Below are 19417 nucleotides of genomic sequence, written 5' to 3'. Positions count from 1 at the left end.
CATATTTAACCTTGCCAAGGTAAAGCTCAATGTAGATCTTTATAAAAATACTAAATTGCTTAGCAAATACACTACCACATTGTATGAAACATTATAATTATTAGGAGGCATAATAATGCCTTGTGTTTTTTAATAAAAAACAGTGTGCTGTGGCCAACTAAGCTTCTCAATGTGCCATAAGGTCCGGCCATTGCATTCAACAAGATATCTCTTGTCAGTGATCTACAAGAGACAAGTAAAAAATGGGAATAGGTATTTCTTATGTATCAATAAGAAAGTATCATTGGTCAACATAATACTAATGGATATTAAATTGAATTATTACAGCTAATGGTAACACTATTGGAAATAAATAAAAGAATTTCATAATCTCAATTGAACTTTTCATATAAAATACTTACAGAATTTATGACTGCTATATCAAATCCTAATTCAGTCTCAGATTTATTGACCGTTACCTCAACCTGAAATAAAAATAATATTTAGATGAAACTGAATTATAAAATAGATTCAAGTACATTAAAAAGTATTATTAACTAAAGTACATAGCTACAATCATTTATCATTTTATAGGTTCTCTATTTTTAGAGGCTTATATACAGAGCGCTGTACTTTTGAACTCCAGATGGCAAAACATGTCTTCTCAAGTGCAATTTATATTTAATTCTTTAGTTTAGAAGTTACCAATCGATATAAATTTATCTTCCAGAAAAAATGTTGTATTGAAAAAATATTTGTATCCACTTCTGCACGATATTCCTAATATAACTTTCATAACTTACTTGTCCAAAATGTGTTCACATTGTGCTTGGATGCAATGTGCCAACAAAGAATATCTAATATCTAATTGTTAAAGCTAACAGCTAAAATCTTATGGAGAAATTAATGTTAACCCTTAGTATGCTAAATAATAAAATTTTAAAACTTTACTATTGTTTTTAATTTTAATATTTTTTTAAAAATTATTTTTCAAAGTTTATTTTTTATTCAATATATTGGTCAGATAATAATATAAATTACACTTTATGTTTTAAAAAAAGGTTAATAAACAAACAATACATGCTCAGCTGTAATCTTTCATGAGAGAGTTTACTCAACTTGAGTATAGACAGCCACTTGCAGTTTAGCATGCCACTTATAGGGGATCAAGTTTTGTAGAGTTAATCTTAATTTTTTACATAAACCCCAGTTATGGATATACGTGAAATTTCACACGGTGGTTTCTCTCATGCTCTAGATGTGCAATAAAGCAGGTTTTTATAAAATTCATATTTTAAAGGTTGTCCACTTCTCAAAGAGAAATTTTTGACCTTCATGAAACAAATTCCAATTATTACCTATTTTTAACTACTAGAAGGTCTCAAGATAACTTCAACCATTATCTAATATCAGTACATAACATCAGAGTATTATACGAAAAAGATCAGAGAAAACATGTATAAAATTATTGTAGAATTTAAGTAGTTTTATCAAAACATACGTAAAATTAATAATGTAATTTCTCAAGAAGGGTCTGTGAATTTAGTACAGTAAGACAGAAGTTTATCTGCAAGTTGACTTTGATAATGGGATACAATAGGGGTTGTTCAGTTGACAATTAATTTCTCTAGTCTTGTGATTGGATAGTCGGAGGCCAATCAAGCGAAACTGTGATGAGGTAGTTTGGTTAGGAAGGGATCGGTATAACAATTTCTAACATGCGCATCTCAGCATCTTTATGAGTGTTTAAGGAGTTAATTTTTGTGTGTTTTTCCGATTTTTATTATTCTACAAATCTGAGTGGGATTTTGTGTAAGTAACAATTTTATAGTCAAATTACGATTTTCAAATGGGAAACTAGTTGTCGACTAATGTTAGCTCTCTTTTACAGCGATTATTGTATTATTTTTATACCAAAGGGGAATTAAAAAGATGTAGAGATCACTAAATAATTAATGCAAGTTTTCAAGAGAATACATGTTGTTGCAAGTATTGAACAAACAAGTAAGTTTCCAATTTTAATAGTAGTTAAAGGTTACTTCCAATAGAAATTTAGTATGCAACAGTCAGAATAAATTGAATACATCGAGATATCAAGTTTGTAATAAATATTTTTGGGTGAAATATAGTTAAATTAAAATTTTAACTTTGAATCTGTACCTACAGTAACAGGCAGTGACACACAAGGTAAAAAGTTTTTTTTAGTGATTATTTTAGTTCACTTTTATTTAGCTACGCTTATAATAAAGAAAAGTACAGGTTCAAAAGGTTCAATAGCAACTACTGAACTCTCAAAATATAAATATATTATTTGGTTTCAAGGTGTTTCATACTAAAGTTAACTTATTCTCAAGCATAATGTTTTAACTTTTTCCACAGTATTTTATAAACTGCTTACTGGCTCAAATTTTACATTAAATACAATAAAAGTAAATAACATGTGTTATTTCTTCTCCCCTATAATTTGATATACTGATCGCTAAGGAGCAATAAATTACACTTTTCCACCAATTTTATAAAACTCTTTAAGATGGCTGGGACAGCATGTGTAAACATTATTAAGTGCCTGGAGGTCAAGTGTTAATACTGAATACATTTTAATATTATCAACATTGCAGATTTGATTCATTTTTGAATCATTACTAACAAGGCTTGTTCTATGCGTAGGCACTATGAAATCGTCTGCAGAGATATTATCCTTACGGGACAAGTGTGAACAGCCTGTGTACATGATTTGACGTGGTTCATGTATGTGCCACCAGAGTTGCAATCATCGCTTTCCCCATCTAACCCTCCCTCCCTGAAACCCCTTACCATCTCGCAAAATTTACAAGTATCCTAGAGTGTCAAGTAGTTGTTCGGGTTTTGTTAGTGGTAGTCTGAACTGCTCATCACTGCCTCTCCACACTTTGTTCTGAGTATGTTTATCCAGGCCTCTAACCACACCCTGAGATGCTCAATCAAAATTCAATCGCTAACAATAGCTAAACAAACCTTAATAAGCGCTAAAAACACAATTCTACTAAATTTGTTTTAAAGTTGTTACTAACATAAGTTTAAACGGTTTGACAACTTGTATTTTATAGCTGGCATTATATTACATAGATATTTAGTAATAGATAGTATTATTTTTTTTAAATCATGGTTCCTCTGAATAATATCACAATTTACAAATACGTTGCTGGTTAGGAAAAATATTTCTAACTCAAACATTCAGAATATGCTTATAGAAAAATTACTACATTTTCCTGAAACATTACCATAAGTTTCGTCTTTAACATAAAGGCCCAAAGGGACATCCAAAACATATTTCATTTATTTTTGTATATATCTAAGGGCACCCACTTTGTTTTTTTTAATAGTTCACCCTTGAATGTAAAATAAGTACTGAAAATTGGTATATAAACCAAAAGAAACGATTGCACTATATTTAAAAGTATTTTTTAAATGGGTGCTGCCAGTTTCACACGGCTAATTTCCCATTAATATTTGCTTTGCAATTACAATCGTTAAAAGTAGTAGGTTAGGAGAGGTTTTGGATCGATTTTGGTTGTTACATTTATAGCGTTTGAAGATAACTTGATTTGTTTATCACTTCATGTGAAATTTCAGGCATGTAAAGTACAATATTTAGCACTTTTGTATCAGACCAAAATAAAAAGCCAGCCGAAGATTATAATACGTAATTTTACATGATTTTTATTCACCTATGACTTAAGAAAACTAAATTTGTATAAAATATAAATTAACAAAATGACTTGCTATTAAATATTTTTTCCCTGAAAATCCCCAAGAATACAGTAATATTTGAAGCAATTTTGCTATAACATAAACCTATTTTAAAATTGCAACGATTTAGCTATTTAAAAATGTCCATCCATTTTTAATAAACTTCATGTTATAAATAGATAAATTGACCCATGAATATGTTTGTATCCCCCTTATGAAGGACAAAGCTTGCAGACCTTTAAACATTTCCTTTGATTATATTGATATGGCTTATATAGAAATGTTATAAGGTTATTAGGATTCATAGACATATTAAAAAATATAAAAGACTAGAACAATAATTTAGAATATATATATCCTAGAATATATATATATATATATATATATATATATATATATATATATATATATATATATATATATTCAGATGGACATTAAATATGGTTATGATATTTTTTAATTAAAAATGGTATTTTTATTGTTGATGGGGTATTATTTCAAGAAATTTAGTTTATTTTTCTTATAGTTTTGCAATTTAGAAAACAATTTATGACTTTCTCAGTTATAAAACTAAAAGAAAAATACACAAAATTTTAACATTCATTGTTTTATTGTTAGTAAGCATACTCCTTACATAAAAACAAGACCATAACCACATTTAAGATGCAACTGAATACACACATAATAAATATTGTCCTGGTTTCCTCAATGTGTCTAAGGATCCTAAGAACCATATAAGATTTCTTCTATACATGTTATATTGGCATATTCCAAGAAATTTGTGATGGATAAACGCTTTATTTTTATTAAAAAAATTAATTTCCTCAATGAGTTACTATATTTCAATGAAACATTTTCTTTATAATAACTGTTAGACCTAGCTTGAATGTAAAAAAAAATGACAGTCGGGAATGAAGGGAACTACAAAAATGTTCCGGTGACAATTTGCTGTATATCTATCGGTTTGGCCACAAAACGCGATTTTGTACAAAATGTTAGTATTTTTTTTAGGTGAAAGATTTGTTTCTGGGGTTGATAGCAGCCAAACTGTTGGTTGTATAGGTAGCTTAAAACAAATTTTCCATGAGATTTAGGAAACAACGTAATCTACAAAAAAGGTCTAGTAACCTTTTGCCCTATCTTCAATGGATTGACCGCAAAACGCGATTATAATAATTTTAAATTTAATACTTTTGTAATTTTTAAGTGGAAATTTTGATTCTGGACTCGATTGCAGCCAAACCATTTATTGTAACTTTATTTAAACACAAAATAATATGAAATACAAAAAGGTCCAGTGACTTTTTGATCTATCTCCATTGGTTTGCCTGCAAAACACGATTACGTGCCAAATTCTCGTAGTTTTCACGGGAGAATTTAGATTCTGGGGCCGATAGCGGCCAAACCATTGGTCGTACCTCAAAAACTCCAGGAACGTCTCTGGTCTTGAAATAAACCCCCTAATCAACTTATTCTGCTGATAAAGATTACTTCCTATTTATTCTCATAGCACAAACAAACCTCTCCAAAAAAACATGTATTATTTTTAACCCCAGTTGTTACTAAACTTGTATTGTTATAAACCCCCTTTCCGAGAACTTCCTGGTATGGCCAAAAATCTACAGCATAAATTAAAAGCCCTGATCACCTTATTCTACTGATAAATTATACTGCCGTAGATGAAGTACTCTAAAGGTAATAAAACAGTTTGTCATAACACTCTGTGGCACTCAGTACACAGAGTCTAATACATTTCCTGGTATGCTGGAAACTTTAAATATGACATACAGCTTAGCCCATGTATCCCTTATAAAACACCTACTAGTAGCAACTTTTACATTGAAATTATTCTAAACAATTCGCAATGTCTGACAAGTGCAGTTTTTTTTTCTCCCAAGCTCTGTATTGACAAAACCAGCGGTCACAGCCCACATCCAATGGCAAAATTGAAAGACAGAATTAAATTTCCAACAAGAAAGGTCCAGTCACTTTTTCTCGTATGTCTAATGGTTACGCTACAAAACTTTAGTTAGATCTAGGCAATTTTCCGTGTTTATTTGTATTCAAAGTTTTTTCAGCTAAATATAATTTTCTCTTTCTCAGTTTTTAGATTTTTGTATTAGTTAACACATTTTTTTCAAAAATATGTTCTTCTGTTACTAGTAATTTTTATACACCTAAATGTGAATTCAGAATCACCAAACAAACTTAGCTACTTTACAAAGTAACACAATTCTTTTATTTTTGCAATATTTACATTTTAAGTAGCATATTATGTATTTTATACTTTTTACATTTTAAGTACTATATGATCTATTTTATGCCTATATTTTACCTGTGAATAAACAGATTACTATCAAAACCAAACCAAAGTAAAAAGGTAACAGATTAATATCAATCAATTACAAATGAGGATATAGTTCTGGTTTTAAAGGCCTACACTAAGAACTTTGTGCATAAATATAAAAATTTGTTATTCAATAATTACAGAAAGGCCACTCTATGAAAATGTTTATTGTATAAAACTTTCAATTAGTAAGTAAAATGTAAGCACATGGTTTATAGTTAAACTACAATCTCGTTAAGTTGGACCCGGATCAATTCATGAAAAATTTAAAATTAGTTCATTGTCATCCGCCCACACTACCGAGCATGAACATAATAAAATATATTTAATCAGAGTGTTTCTTATAGATTGTACAACTGGTTAAAACTTCATATTAATAGTAGTACAGGTATTCTTTCAGAAAATGTTGCACAGCTTTAAGGTAATTGTGAAAACTGCCTTGCAAGGATCATTTTAAACATTATTTTAAATATTAAGGACTTTTCAAAAATATATAAATGATACTTTTATTATTCATAAAATGTTTTATTTTAATTAAAATGCAAAAATAATATATTTTCCTTTACATCCTCCCCATGTAAGTCTACAATCATACTATATTATGTATTTAAGATAGAATAATTAAAGTATACTTACAACTTTGGGGTTTTTATGCACACCAAACAGCCAAGGCAATTTTGATGGCTTGGTGATCTTGGAAGAAGTAATTAACTCTTCTTGTTTTTTACCAATTATGGCAACTGATGAACTAGAGGCTTGAATATTCTGATTATTATCACTGTTGTATATGTCACTGTTCTCACAAGGGTACATGTTGATGAGTTCACAACCACTTTCTGTCACAGGACCTTTTATCTTGGAACAAAGCCAGTTATTGACTTTAGAGATAGGGTAACTGCTCGAGTCAAAAGGTAAGCAGTCATTGCTGTCAAATGGGAGTGCCTCTTCAGAAGAATTGTCAATGGTAATGATTCCCGGATAGGCTGAGTATGTTCCATCATTACCATTTTGAGATGGAGTGGTAACTTTGTTGACAATTTCTGATCGATGTGGCTCAACAGTTCTGTACGTAGAATCAATATTATCAACAAAAGCACTGTCGACATCACTCATAGCCACTGAGTAGGTGAGAGGAAGACTGTTGAGGCGACAGCCTGCTGTATCATTCTGTGTTTCGTGGTCATGGCACTGGGCAGTTGTCACCGGATATATTAGCTCAACACTGCCTGACTGCTCCGATTGTGACAGCTGGCACTCGTTAGGTGGTAAGTGGTGAAGCAACTCATCCTTAAGGGTCGAAAGAGCTTCTGTGTCAATATCCGTTCGCCTTTCCTCTTCTAGAACAAATCATGTAATCAACAAAACTAAAACTTATATAGCTTTAAGTGCATGATTTATTTTTACTGAGGTATTATGATTCATGTAATAATTGAGACTGAACTTGATGTTAGTTATTTTTCAAGAAACAAAGTTGGCAATAATTTGAAAACTATTTAAAGTATTCTCTTAATGGCCCAATGCAATATTATTAAACACTTCTAAAATTTAGAGGGTACCAATATTTAAAAAAAGTAATTTCTTAAAAATAATAGTCTATCGAGGAAACAATATGTAAATACCATGAAAACTTTGAAACAATTCTTGCAAAGAAACCTGAGAAGCCATACATATTTACAATTGTTTAATGCACACTACTAAGACATATTCCCTACTTTACCAACTGTATATTGTAATTTCAAACAGGTCATATTTATTATTTAGATGTTTAATAGTCTGTGTTTTGACAACACATAGATCCTGTTTACTGACTTAAAACTGTTCTCTATAAAAAAAACCAATATCTTATGTGAAACAACCCAAAAATTAAGAATATAAGTTACAAGCTGTGAACTTACTATGAATATATGTTTCTTTCTGAAAAAATGGTGCCTGTTTGGAAAAGGCAGCTGCTATGTGGTAAGGTGGGGGTTGCTGTAGCCTCTGCACAGGAGTTTCTGTTTCTTTGGGCATCTGTCCGTTCAAACAGTTTCCATTTACCTATGAAGGAAGAATTTATCACTTTACTATAAAGGATACATACTGTATAAAAATAGGCATTTAAAATTAACATTTTCATCTCTTGCTTAAAAACTATAACAATAGTTTTCTATCAAACTTAAAGTTGTAATCAACTTTAAGTTTTAATTGCTCCAAAACCAAGGAAAATGCAGAAAAATGTAATAGCCTAAGTATTGTTTATTGTTTTAAAATTCTTTGTTAATTTACATTATTACATTATTGAAATAAAACTTATAAGTAAAAAAATCATTTAGTTGAAAAGATACAAACTAGAAGAGTTAAAGCACAACTACAAAATGGTGTTGCAGTACATTCACATTAATCCTTACTTTCAGTATCCGATATTCCAATTTATCTACCATGGTACAGTGAAAACACAGAGCCATTTTAATGATTAAGGCCAAAACATCAATCGATTAGAGCAATATTCATCTACACTGTAATTAGACAGTACTGTACTGTATATATTTTACAGCACCATACACCACTTTCAATATGCAAAAGTATAAACATCATACATGTTACTTATATGTTATTTTATATGGGAGGTATAAAATAGTTGGTATGATTGTCAGTCAACTCATTGAGGTATTTGGTACTATTTTGCCTGTTTTTTAATTTACAAAATTATGTTGGCCGTACTAATATCATTATTACAACCCATCAATATGCCGTTTCAGCTACACTATTAGTCAGTAAAGTCACTTAAGTATCATGCATGGCTACAAGGTACCTGTCCCATTCAGTATTGTGTTTTGTTTCTACCTTACATTAAGTTAAATTAACCCTTTAAGAGCTGAGTTTCCCAACTACCATGATCAACTTTAGCAATATCTTCATTTACAACACTGCTGTCAGAATCTACTGATTAGTCACGTCAGGTCTTGGTTGATAAATTAAGTCCGCACCCTGATCGCCATCAGAAAACTTACACTTCTGAATGACTAACTCACAACAACGCATATGGACAAATCTAAAATTGATAAAACATCTTATTACAATTAATTCCTGTCATACCGACTGAGGTAACATCTGTTTCTAACATCCAGGTAAAACTTCACCATGTGCTTTCATGATAGTTCCTTAGTTGACCGTCAGAGTGTAGTAGTAATTAAACAGTGCTATTGTGGATTTATAGTTGTTCAAATAAACACTACTAGAGTCCAATGTCTATCATCTTACAGCTGTCAGGCATCATGTAGCAAAGCAGCTAGCCATTTGGAACATAATAACACGGATGTGGCAGTTATCTTGTATCAAAACATGATACAGTTGGCAGGTGAACACCCATGTTAACATGAGCATGGCAGTCAAGGGGTTAATAATATTCTTATGTATATTATATTCTAATACCTTACAAGATTTCGTGATAGTGTTTTTACCATGGTGTATTTCTGAATCATGGCTAACTTAAAACTAAAACAGCATTTAAAGTTTTTTTTCTTATTAAATATCAAAAAATATTATTTTAGGTCTTATACTACACAAATCAGCAAGTACAGATTCTATATGCTTTAATGATATGTTCTTGCTCTTCCACAAAATTTTAAACCTTTGACTTGTCATTGTAATTTTAATTGTCCTTATTATTTATTTTCCAACATAAGCTACCAATTCAGATACAATATATAAAACTTATTGTATATTATTAATATATACACAGAGCATGACATAAATATATTATAAAGAGATTTTGTACAATGATATTAATTACTACAAAACTCTTTTTCTAAATAAACAGCAATACAAAATATACAAAATAGATAGAGATCACTATGAAATATATTATGCTATTATTCAATGTTCAACTTTTCATGGCATAAAAATGCACAAAAACTGAAAAACAAAGATTCACATTTCTATAAATTATTTCTTTGTTTTAGTGCATCAACACAAAATAAAACATTTTTTAATCAATCAACTTAGTAGTACTTCAAATATTAGCATTAAAATAGCAGCACTGTGTAAATTATTACATTGGACTCTACTGCTTGGTTTATGATTGCTTGGATAGGATTCATTCTGTGAAGTTTAACACAAGCTTCTGCGACTTAATTTCCATTAGTGCATGTCTACTCTTGAGAGATTATTGATGATTTGCCTATTGTAAAGATTATTTTTCTACATCATTAATTAATTTTTTTACAAAATTAGAGTAAAATATCACTGTTTAATTTAAACCAGTATTTAAAACAAAAATTAAAATGAATATGTTGAGTCATGTCATGAACACCACCCTCACACAAGCTTATTTTCAATCCCAATAGTGAATAAGGTCTTAATCTAAGAGACATTATTTGGCTGAAAATGAAGACTTTCAGTCACTTTATCTTGTCAGCTGACACTGATACAACTAATATTTAGGTGCTTGATAGTTGGTAATATGCGTGTAAAGCTAAAAAATAGTACCTATGAGAAAATTTGGCATTTTTTAACCCTTTTGACACACTCCATTTTGAATTCCACCACAACTAATGTGGTTACGAACAATTTATTTTTAGGGCAAATTTCTCGACCTATTACACAAAAACTACAATGTAAGCATATACCATCCAAATAGTCTTACAACTCTCGTACTATTATAGTTATAATATTATAGTATTTACTTTAATTTAAATTATTTCTCCAAAACAGGTTTTGAAGCCACAAAAGAATTGCATGTTTAAATTTAGCTATTTTATATTTTAAGATTATTAATCAGTACATTTCATTCCATATGAATCTTTAGTTTAGCTCCATTTCACCTCCTGCTTAGCACAGTATCTCAAATCTAATACTGTCACAAACTTGGAATTATGGAATCTGGAGTCCATGTCAGTCTGAAGAGATCCAAAAAAGTCAGCAACAAAGATGTTCTAATCAAACTCTTTGCACCATGTGCAACTGATGAGACAATGAGAATACCTCTTCATCTACATTACACGGGATGGCTGCAGAAGAAACCAGACAAAGCTCTCTTGTGGTCAAGTTGTCTCCAATGTTGAAACAATGCAAAGAATTTGTTTTGAACATCTTAGTCACCAACTTTTCGTCCACGAAACAAAAAAAATTGGCTAAAAGTTAGTGATTAAACTAATCTCCTCCAATTTTAGTTCTTACCGGGCAAGTAACATACTGTTAGCAGCTATAAAACTATGTGAAAAACCTCACAAAACAGTAATACAACTATGAGATCTGTCCAATAAATATGCGAACTAAGACCATAAAAATTGTATGTTGAAAAATTTATGCTACATCAATTTTGTCCCCTTCAGAGCCCCTAAAATTCCTCAAACAATCAATATTAAATGTACCACCATTCTTCAACTGAGTATTTCCTGTCAGCAACACATCCAACACTCACCAACTTTTGATCTGGCGTCAACAACATGGCACGAGTTTTCCACACAGCTTTTTAAAGCCCAAATGTTAGGATTGTACACCATTAATCAATCATTCGCACAGTTTTTCAACAATCGGTAAGGACAAGAGATCACACACACTCAATCTTTTTATCAACTCAAGAGGTTGAAGGTCATTCCAGCATCACATCATTCTTTACATCTCGCTCATATTTAAAACTCTTAATCCACTTAAAATAAATGTTTTCATTAGAGCAGTATTGTTGTAAACAGCTCTCAACATATCAGTAATTTCATGAGAACCTTAATTACTCACATCAATCAAACTAGTTGAAGTAAAGTTCAAATGTATTCACAAGGCAGCTAACAACAAAATTCATGCATTCTGTCTTTATAAGTAATAACTCAAAATATAAACAAATGTAACATTTTGATACAATTGCTAAATTCTAATATACCACTGAAAAGGGCCTAAAACAAGCTTTATTTGGAGTAATAAAATCGCAAAATTAAAACTGCTATTTACTTCAAACAAAGAATCACCTACAAGGTACATAAGTCACAACAACACTAAATATTCTGTTTTTTGCATGATTACAAGAGACAGTTAATCCACATTTTAGATCTAAAACTTATAACAGCTTAATGGAATATTTATTTATAGTCTATATGTATATATATTATTACCATGGAAGGGGTGTGTTTCTTGACAATCGCCGTCCGTACTTGGTCCACCAGTACATTGGTACCGCTAACATTCACTACGGACAGTTCACCATTCTACCAACATAAAAATACAGAAGAGAATAAGTAATCTTAAATACATTATCACAATATAATTCCCATATTTAAAAATACCATTAAAATGTGGACAATATTTTATAACAGGTTTTATTTTGCCATGTATAAACAATTTTTATTGTATATCTTGAAAAATTAAGTCCATTTGTGAGACATCTAACCATTTACACTATGAAAAAGAGATTCCTTTCTTATTTAACTGTTTAAAACTTTAACTCCAACTCTATCCTTCTTTTACCTTTATAGCAACATAAATTGGGATAAAAGGGGAAAAGAATGGCAGTAGGAGATGAGAGGAACAGTAAAAAAAAAGTGTATGTGTAAGAAATTGTATGGGGCATTTTAAAATTCTATCAAGAAATCTAATGGCCTTAGAGAGCATATGTAAATATGGCTCCATTTTGAGTACCAATTATGGAATATAGACTTTTATCCTGAATGAAAATACTTATATTTATTGAATTTATTTTATTATCATGTTTAATAATATATAAAATTGTTACTTACTTGATAGTTGAAAAAAGGTTTCATTTTTTACATTTAATATTATTCATATTTAAGTTTATTGAATCTGATCAGAAATATATTGTCATATATTCACATGAACTTTTGAATTATGGACAAATAAGAAAGGAATTCCATTAAATGGTAATTCCAAGTAACTTTGTAAAACATTCATGTCAACTAGAGGTGTTCTCATTCGGTGGAGACCTGGGAGACCACCACAGGTAGAGTTCTCATTTGTTCCTGAGAGACCGACCACACTTTGCAACTATCAGGTAAGAACCTTTCGACCTGCGCTACAGGAATTAGAGCACCTCTTTCTCTTTCCCCGCTAGAGAAATCCAACCGGAACCTTTCGCCCTGCGCTAGAGAAATCCAAGTGCCTCTATCCTGTAGCCCCCTAGAGCAATCCAAGCAGAACCTTTCACCCTGCGCTAGAGCAATCCGAGAGCTTCTTTCTCTTTCCCCGCTAGAGAAATCCACGCGGAACCTTTCGATCTGCACTAGAGAAATCCGATTACATCACTACTATCTCTTCTATTGCTGATGATCAAGAAACAATAACAATAACAAGAATTTTTTGTTTAATTCAACACTTTAAAATTAATCTGATATGAGAGAGGAGTTTTTTACAAATATCATTATTTAAAACAGCCATCTGTCTATTTCTACCTTTGGTGAATTAGCTGGCATGCAGCCATGTTCCCATTACAATTAAATCACATTGAGTACACATTTGTTTGATGTACACAGAAGTAATAGTTCTCCTTAGTACCTAAAAACTAGATACTCCATTATTTTTTGTTTAAAATGAGATAAGTTTCTATTATAAGTGGTTAGTTTCCAAACCACAATAAAGAAATTTCAAATGATCTAATAGTAACCTGTTCTGGTATTGCGTAGTTGCACTGTGAAGCTATTGCTCTTGCACATTTCGCTAATTCTCTCAGTTTCTTCGGATAAGGTGTAGGAGCACGAAACAGAACACTCTGTCTCTCCAGTACAGGGTTGATAGAAAACCTTATTTTAGGCTTTTCATTTGGCTTTTGTTTATAATTAATGGCATTTACATCATCTTCAACATTGTAAGATGAATCTGAAACAAACAGATATTCAAAAACCTTAAAACATTTTACTTGTCCACAGCACAATAAATTGAACAAAAATATAAACAATATGTAAATGTACGTGTTTAGTATTTAATATGTTAACTATTACAGACACCCTAGTGCACTTGTTGTCTTATTAAAATACTTATCATCATTCAAGATAGAGCCTTAGTGAAGGTGTTAAAAACCTTCTGTGTAAGTAAATATAAGTATGAATCTTAATTCTGAGTTTAAATTGCCATATGAACAAAATCTTAATCAAAACTCATTCCTGAACTGATGCACTAAAATAAATTTAACTGTAATACAATAAGATGATGCAAACATCAGTAGTCAATTTCAAACACTGCATATTTAAAATGTTTTGTTCTATTGCAAGGCTATAAAGTGGGTGATTGTGAAGTTAATCAGATAACTTTTTGCATTTAACTATCTGTAGATAAGAACATACCTACCCACTGGAACACATAATACAAACCAAACTCCTGGATAGGAAGGGAGCACTTTTATTCCAACTCTGATAACACAATGCTTAGCAGTCTCAATAATCCTGAGTTATTATTTTTTAATGTAAATTATTTTTAGTTATTTTGAATTAACCCTTTGAGTGCCACAGCGTTTTGCTAGATGGTATGCATAAAATGCCGAGCGAAAATGCCTGGTTCTGCAAGGGTCTGGTTAAAAATTCATAACAAATTTATTTATTGGTATAATGTCTTGGGTTTTTGTTTTTTTTAGATAAATATATTTTCTTTATACATATAATATATTGATCACTTATTTAACGTTTTTACACAAATAAAAAAATCATTAACAAAAACTGTATGAGCAAAAACATTTAGTTTTTTATTTTGACACAACTTATTATTATTGAAATATTTTATTTTTTCACTTTTAGTTATTCTATTTTATACTCCATTTAATTATTTACAAAAAGACATATAAATATTTTTTCTATACTTATAAATAAAGTTTGGAAAATAAATATGAAAATATGAACGACTACAAAACTAGAAATTTTCTAACTTAACCTAACACTCTGTGTATTGTCTACATTGATAATGCTTAAATCTAATGCCTGCAATACTAGGTCTTCATTGTCAGCAATGTTTTTACAACTCATTGTTTATAAATATAACTGAACAAACATAAAAACTATACAAACGTATTTAGTAAAGTACTAGATGCTTACGATCGCCGTAACTCGCGGCCGTCATTGTTCTACTTACACACAGACTAGAACAACATACACAAAAGAAATAATTTGAAGATACTAACACTACAAACCCATTTACACTTAAAAACTTTCATTTGTGAAATAAACAGAAGCGCAAACAAAACACGTGACGGCTCGTCCGCGTACAGGCCGATTCTAAACGCGACTGACGCGCTCACTTTACAACCGCCGTAAAAATCAGAATCTAACCAAAATGTAACAAAACTTACATCAAAAGTTACGTTGAAGCCTTTGGAATGCGTATGTATAGTCATTGAGCCAATTTAGATAAATACTATATAAAATATAAGCGTTACTGCAGAAGTCGCTAACAGCGATTCTGGCATTTCTTGCATATAATGTGGGATCGCTGACAGCGATGCTCCGGCACTCAAAGGGTTAAAGACTAAAAAGTAATGCAGAAGTAATTCATCTTTTATATGTGTCTTCTTAAGTGTTGAAAATACGGTTTTAATGTCTTTAAGGTCTGTTTAAACTTTTATTATTAAATATAAAACTTAATTAAATTTAATTCGTAAATCTCTTATATTAACTAGCTAGTTTAAGCTATTGTTATTGTAACTAGTTGTAATAGCCCAGATTTTAAAGCGAGAGCAGCAAGTACTGTACATACTACGAGGGCTGTTTTTTTTTCAAGTTCCGATAGGCCATAAATAATAAACACATTGAGATAAAAAGATGATTTTATTACCAAAAGATTCGTAATTTCTTACTTATTTTTCTACGTAGTCACCAAAAATGTTGAGGCACTTGTCGTAGCGAGAGACAAGCTTTCCTATACCCTCCTCGAAGAAGTCTGCCGCCAGTGAGCTCAGGTAGACCCTTACAGTTGCTTGAAGCTCTTCGTTGTCAGCGAAGCGTCGTCCACCTAACCACGCCTTCATTTCTCGAAAGAGGTGATAGTCACTGGGCGCCAAGTCAGGACTATACGGCGGATGGTCGAAAACTTCCCATTTGAACTTTTGCAGAAGTTGTTTTGTGACATTGGCACTATGCGGTCGTGCATTATCGTGGATCAGGACCACGCCGGATGACAGCATTCCTCTCCGTTTGTTTTGTATTGCTCTCCGGAGGCGATGTAGAGTCTCACAGTATGATTCCTTTGTTATCGTTGTTCCCTGTTGCATGAACTCAACCAGAAGCACACCTTTTTAGTCCCAAAACACTGTAGCCATTGTTTTCCTTTTGGTCAAAGTCTGCTTGAATTTTTTGGGCTTGCTAGGGGAGTGAGTGTGCATCCATTGCTTTGATTGTTCCTTGGTTTCTGGATTTTCATACAGGACCCAAGTTTCATCCCCAGTAACAATAGACTTTAAAAAACTGTCTTTCTCGTTGTCATATCGCGTCAGAAAAGTTAGGGCTGACGCCATTTCGCTTCGTTTTGTGATCCTCACTCAACATTTTGGGTACCCAACGGGCACACAATTTTCGGTACCCTAGCTCGGTGGTCACAATCTTGTACAAGGAAGACCTTGAAATGGCTGGAAATTCGGTAGAAAGTTCATCAATTGTAAACCTCCGTTTCTCCTGGATCGCTTGGTCAACTCGTTCAACCAAACTTGCAGTCCTTGACCGCCTTCGTCATGGACGTCTGTTCGACCTTCAGCAAATAGCCTACACCATTTTCTTATCGCGCTATCACTCATACAGTGTTCACCATACACAACACTCATTCTGCGATGGATTTCAGCAGCACTACATCCTTCAGCTTGAAGGAAACGAATCACACTTCGCAACTCACAACTGGCGGGAGAATTGATCGTAGCGGCCATCTTTACTCGCCCGTAGCTCGGCTACGACTGATGGATTGGAGCCGGCAACGGCGTTGGTTGTAGTGGGGGAGCGGCGCAATTGCACAACACGCAGCCCCGCCTCCCGCCACTACGCTGGTTATTTGGAGAAACAAACGGAACTTGAAAAAAAAACAGCCCTCGTACTATCTACATATGGCTCCACTAAGCTGTTACATGTTAACACAATTCTCAATTATAATCCTTAACAGCCACTATATCAAGATACAATACCTAAAATAATACTACAAAAATACATTCCATCTTTATGTGAACTGATACTGGTGTAATTCCAAACGCATTCTAACCATCTAAGCCATATGACTAATCATTCATTGTTTTTCTCTAACACAACTGTGTCATCCAATAAATTACAATGCTAATCTTATAGAAAACTCAAATAACAAGTGTAAAGCAGCCTGGTCCATTGTTAATGATATTAACAATACAGTTAAATATAAGTCGAACTGGGACTTAAACCCTGATAGTTTTAATAATTATTTTATTGGTTCCATAACTGAAATAAGGTCTAATATAAAAAAGGTTAGCTCAGTATTGGCTACTGAAATGTGCCCAATGTTTGCAAACCCAGATAGTTTTAAGTGGAATCAAGTGTCAGTTTCTGAAATACGGTCTGTTATAAGTTAAATGAAAAAAAAAAACAGATAGTAAGGATTTCTATGGCCTATCTAGCAATATGTTGAAGGAAATAGTGGATCATGTTGCAGAACCACTTACCATTAGTATTAATTTATGCCTGGAGCAGGGTGTATTTCCTGATAGTCTGAAAATTTCCAAAGTAATGCCGGTATTTAAAAAAGGGCCTAAAACAAGTCCAGCAAGTTTCCGTCCTATCTCGCTTATTCCACTCTTTGGTAAAGTAATTGAGCACATTGTCTATAAGCAGGTAAGCCTGTACTTGGAATTGCATGGATTTTTGTCTGATCAACAATTTGGCTTTAGGCAAGGTAGATCAACAATATCTGCTATTGATACTGTAGTAAGAGAGATTCTCAATGCTTTTGAGTTCAAAGAGTATGCCTGGGCCACTTTTATTGACCTAAGCCGTGCTTTTGACTGTGTTGATCATAGCTTGTTGCTTAAAAAGATGGAACAGTATGGCATCAGTGGGTCTGCAAAACAATTTTTTAGATCTTATCTGTCTAAGAGAAGTCAAACTGTTTATCTTGATGGCTGGTGGTCTTCAGCTAGGGAGCTTAGATGTGGTGTTTCACAGGGGTCTATATTGGGCCCTCTTTTGTTCTTAATAGTAATAAATGATTTACCTATTAATATTCAACAGTCTAAAACTTGTATGTATGCTGATGACACCAATTTTCTTTCTATTGATAAAAACTTCATTGATTTACAATTACAAGTCAATAATACTTTAGAACTAGCTTCAAATTGGTTTTCAGCTAATAACTTACTTTTAAATAATGACAAAACTAAATCAGTTCTGTTTAGTCTTAGGCCTGTTACAGATGATATCGAGTTTGATAATTCTGTTAAGTTTTTAGGTGTGTACATTTATTATAAGCTGTCATGGGCAAAACACATTGAACAAATATCAACTAGGCTATCTCGTGTGATTTATCTATTAAGACGTCTTGTGAGTTGTGTTCCTAAACATTATATTGTTACTGTTTACTATGGTCTATTTCAGTCAATAATTAGCTATGCTTTGATTTTCTGGGGCAATTCCAGCAACCTTAAAGATATCCTTTTGATACAGAAGAAGGCTGTTCGAATAATTACCAAGTCTCACTACCTGGCTAATTGTAAACCACTTTTTATTAATTTAGGTATTTTAACTGTTTTTAATCTCTATATATTTTATTTATTGTTATATATTCATAAAGATATTTTATCATATAATGTAAGGAATGAAATCCATGAAAAATCTACAAGGCATAGTAATCGTCTTGATGTACCCTTCATAAGACTGTAAAAAATTAGATCTAGCCATACTATAATGTGTATTAGACTATATAATAAGTTACCACTCTCAAAGATTTATCTTTTAGCCTCTTTAAATGTAAGTTACATAGATGGCTGGCTGCTCATCCCTTCTATAGTATTGATGAATTTTTAAACATGCCAAATTCAGAAATAAATGTTTTGTAAGTTTGTTACATATTTAAGATTTATTTATTTTATTTATTGACTATTTATTTTAGTTTATTTATTTAGTTTAAATTTTATTTGATATTTATCAATGTTATTTTAATTCAAGAATTAGGTATAGCAAAAATGATGTTTTATATTATCAATTTACACTAGTAAGTCCTACCTAAGTAGTATAAACATTAACTATAACAAGTTATGATTTGTACCATAAAATGATAACCATGTCGATTGCTATATGCCTAAAGACAATACAGATTTTGATTTGATTTGATCCTGAAGACCAAGATCTTCCCATATCCAGAAACTCATATATGAGTTCCAGGCTTATAATAAAACTAAGGATTTAATAATTTTAACACTATTCCATATACAGTGTCAGCATATTTGTAAGT

At 31.7% G+C, this 19417-nt stretch overlaps 1 protein-coding gene across 2 annotated transcripts in view; it reads right to left on the bottom strand.

Annotated features, from left to right (window-relative positions):
• Positions 1-19417, bottom strand: part of LOC124369078 (protein lap1-like) — a 51894-nt gene that overhangs the window by 13382 nt on the left and 19095 nt on the right. For both annotated transcript variants that reach the window (XM_046826794.1, XM_046826795.1), the window contains 5 exons: positions 13644-13855; positions 12142-12234; positions 7951-8092; positions 6692-7392; positions 402-464 (listed from right to left, as the gene is read on the bottom strand). In XM_046826794.1, the coding sequence (XP_046682750.1) occupies positions 402-464; positions 6692-7392; positions 7951-8092; positions 12142-12234; positions 13644-13855 (1211 nt within the window). The remainder of the gene's footprint in view (positions 1-401; positions 465-6691; positions 7393-7950; positions 8093-12141; positions 12235-13643; positions 13856-19417) is intronic.

The sequence above is a fragment of the Homalodisca vitripennis genome, chromosome X (genome assembly GCF_021130785.1).
Source record: "Homalodisca vitripennis isolate AUS2020 chromosome X, UT_GWSS_2.1, whole genome shotgun sequence".
NCBI lineage: Eukaryota > Metazoa > Arthropoda > Insecta > Hemiptera > Cicadellidae > Homalodisca > Homalodisca vitripennis.
Note: the sequence above shows the minus strand (reverse complement) of the source record. Positions and strands in the feature narration are given on the sequence as shown.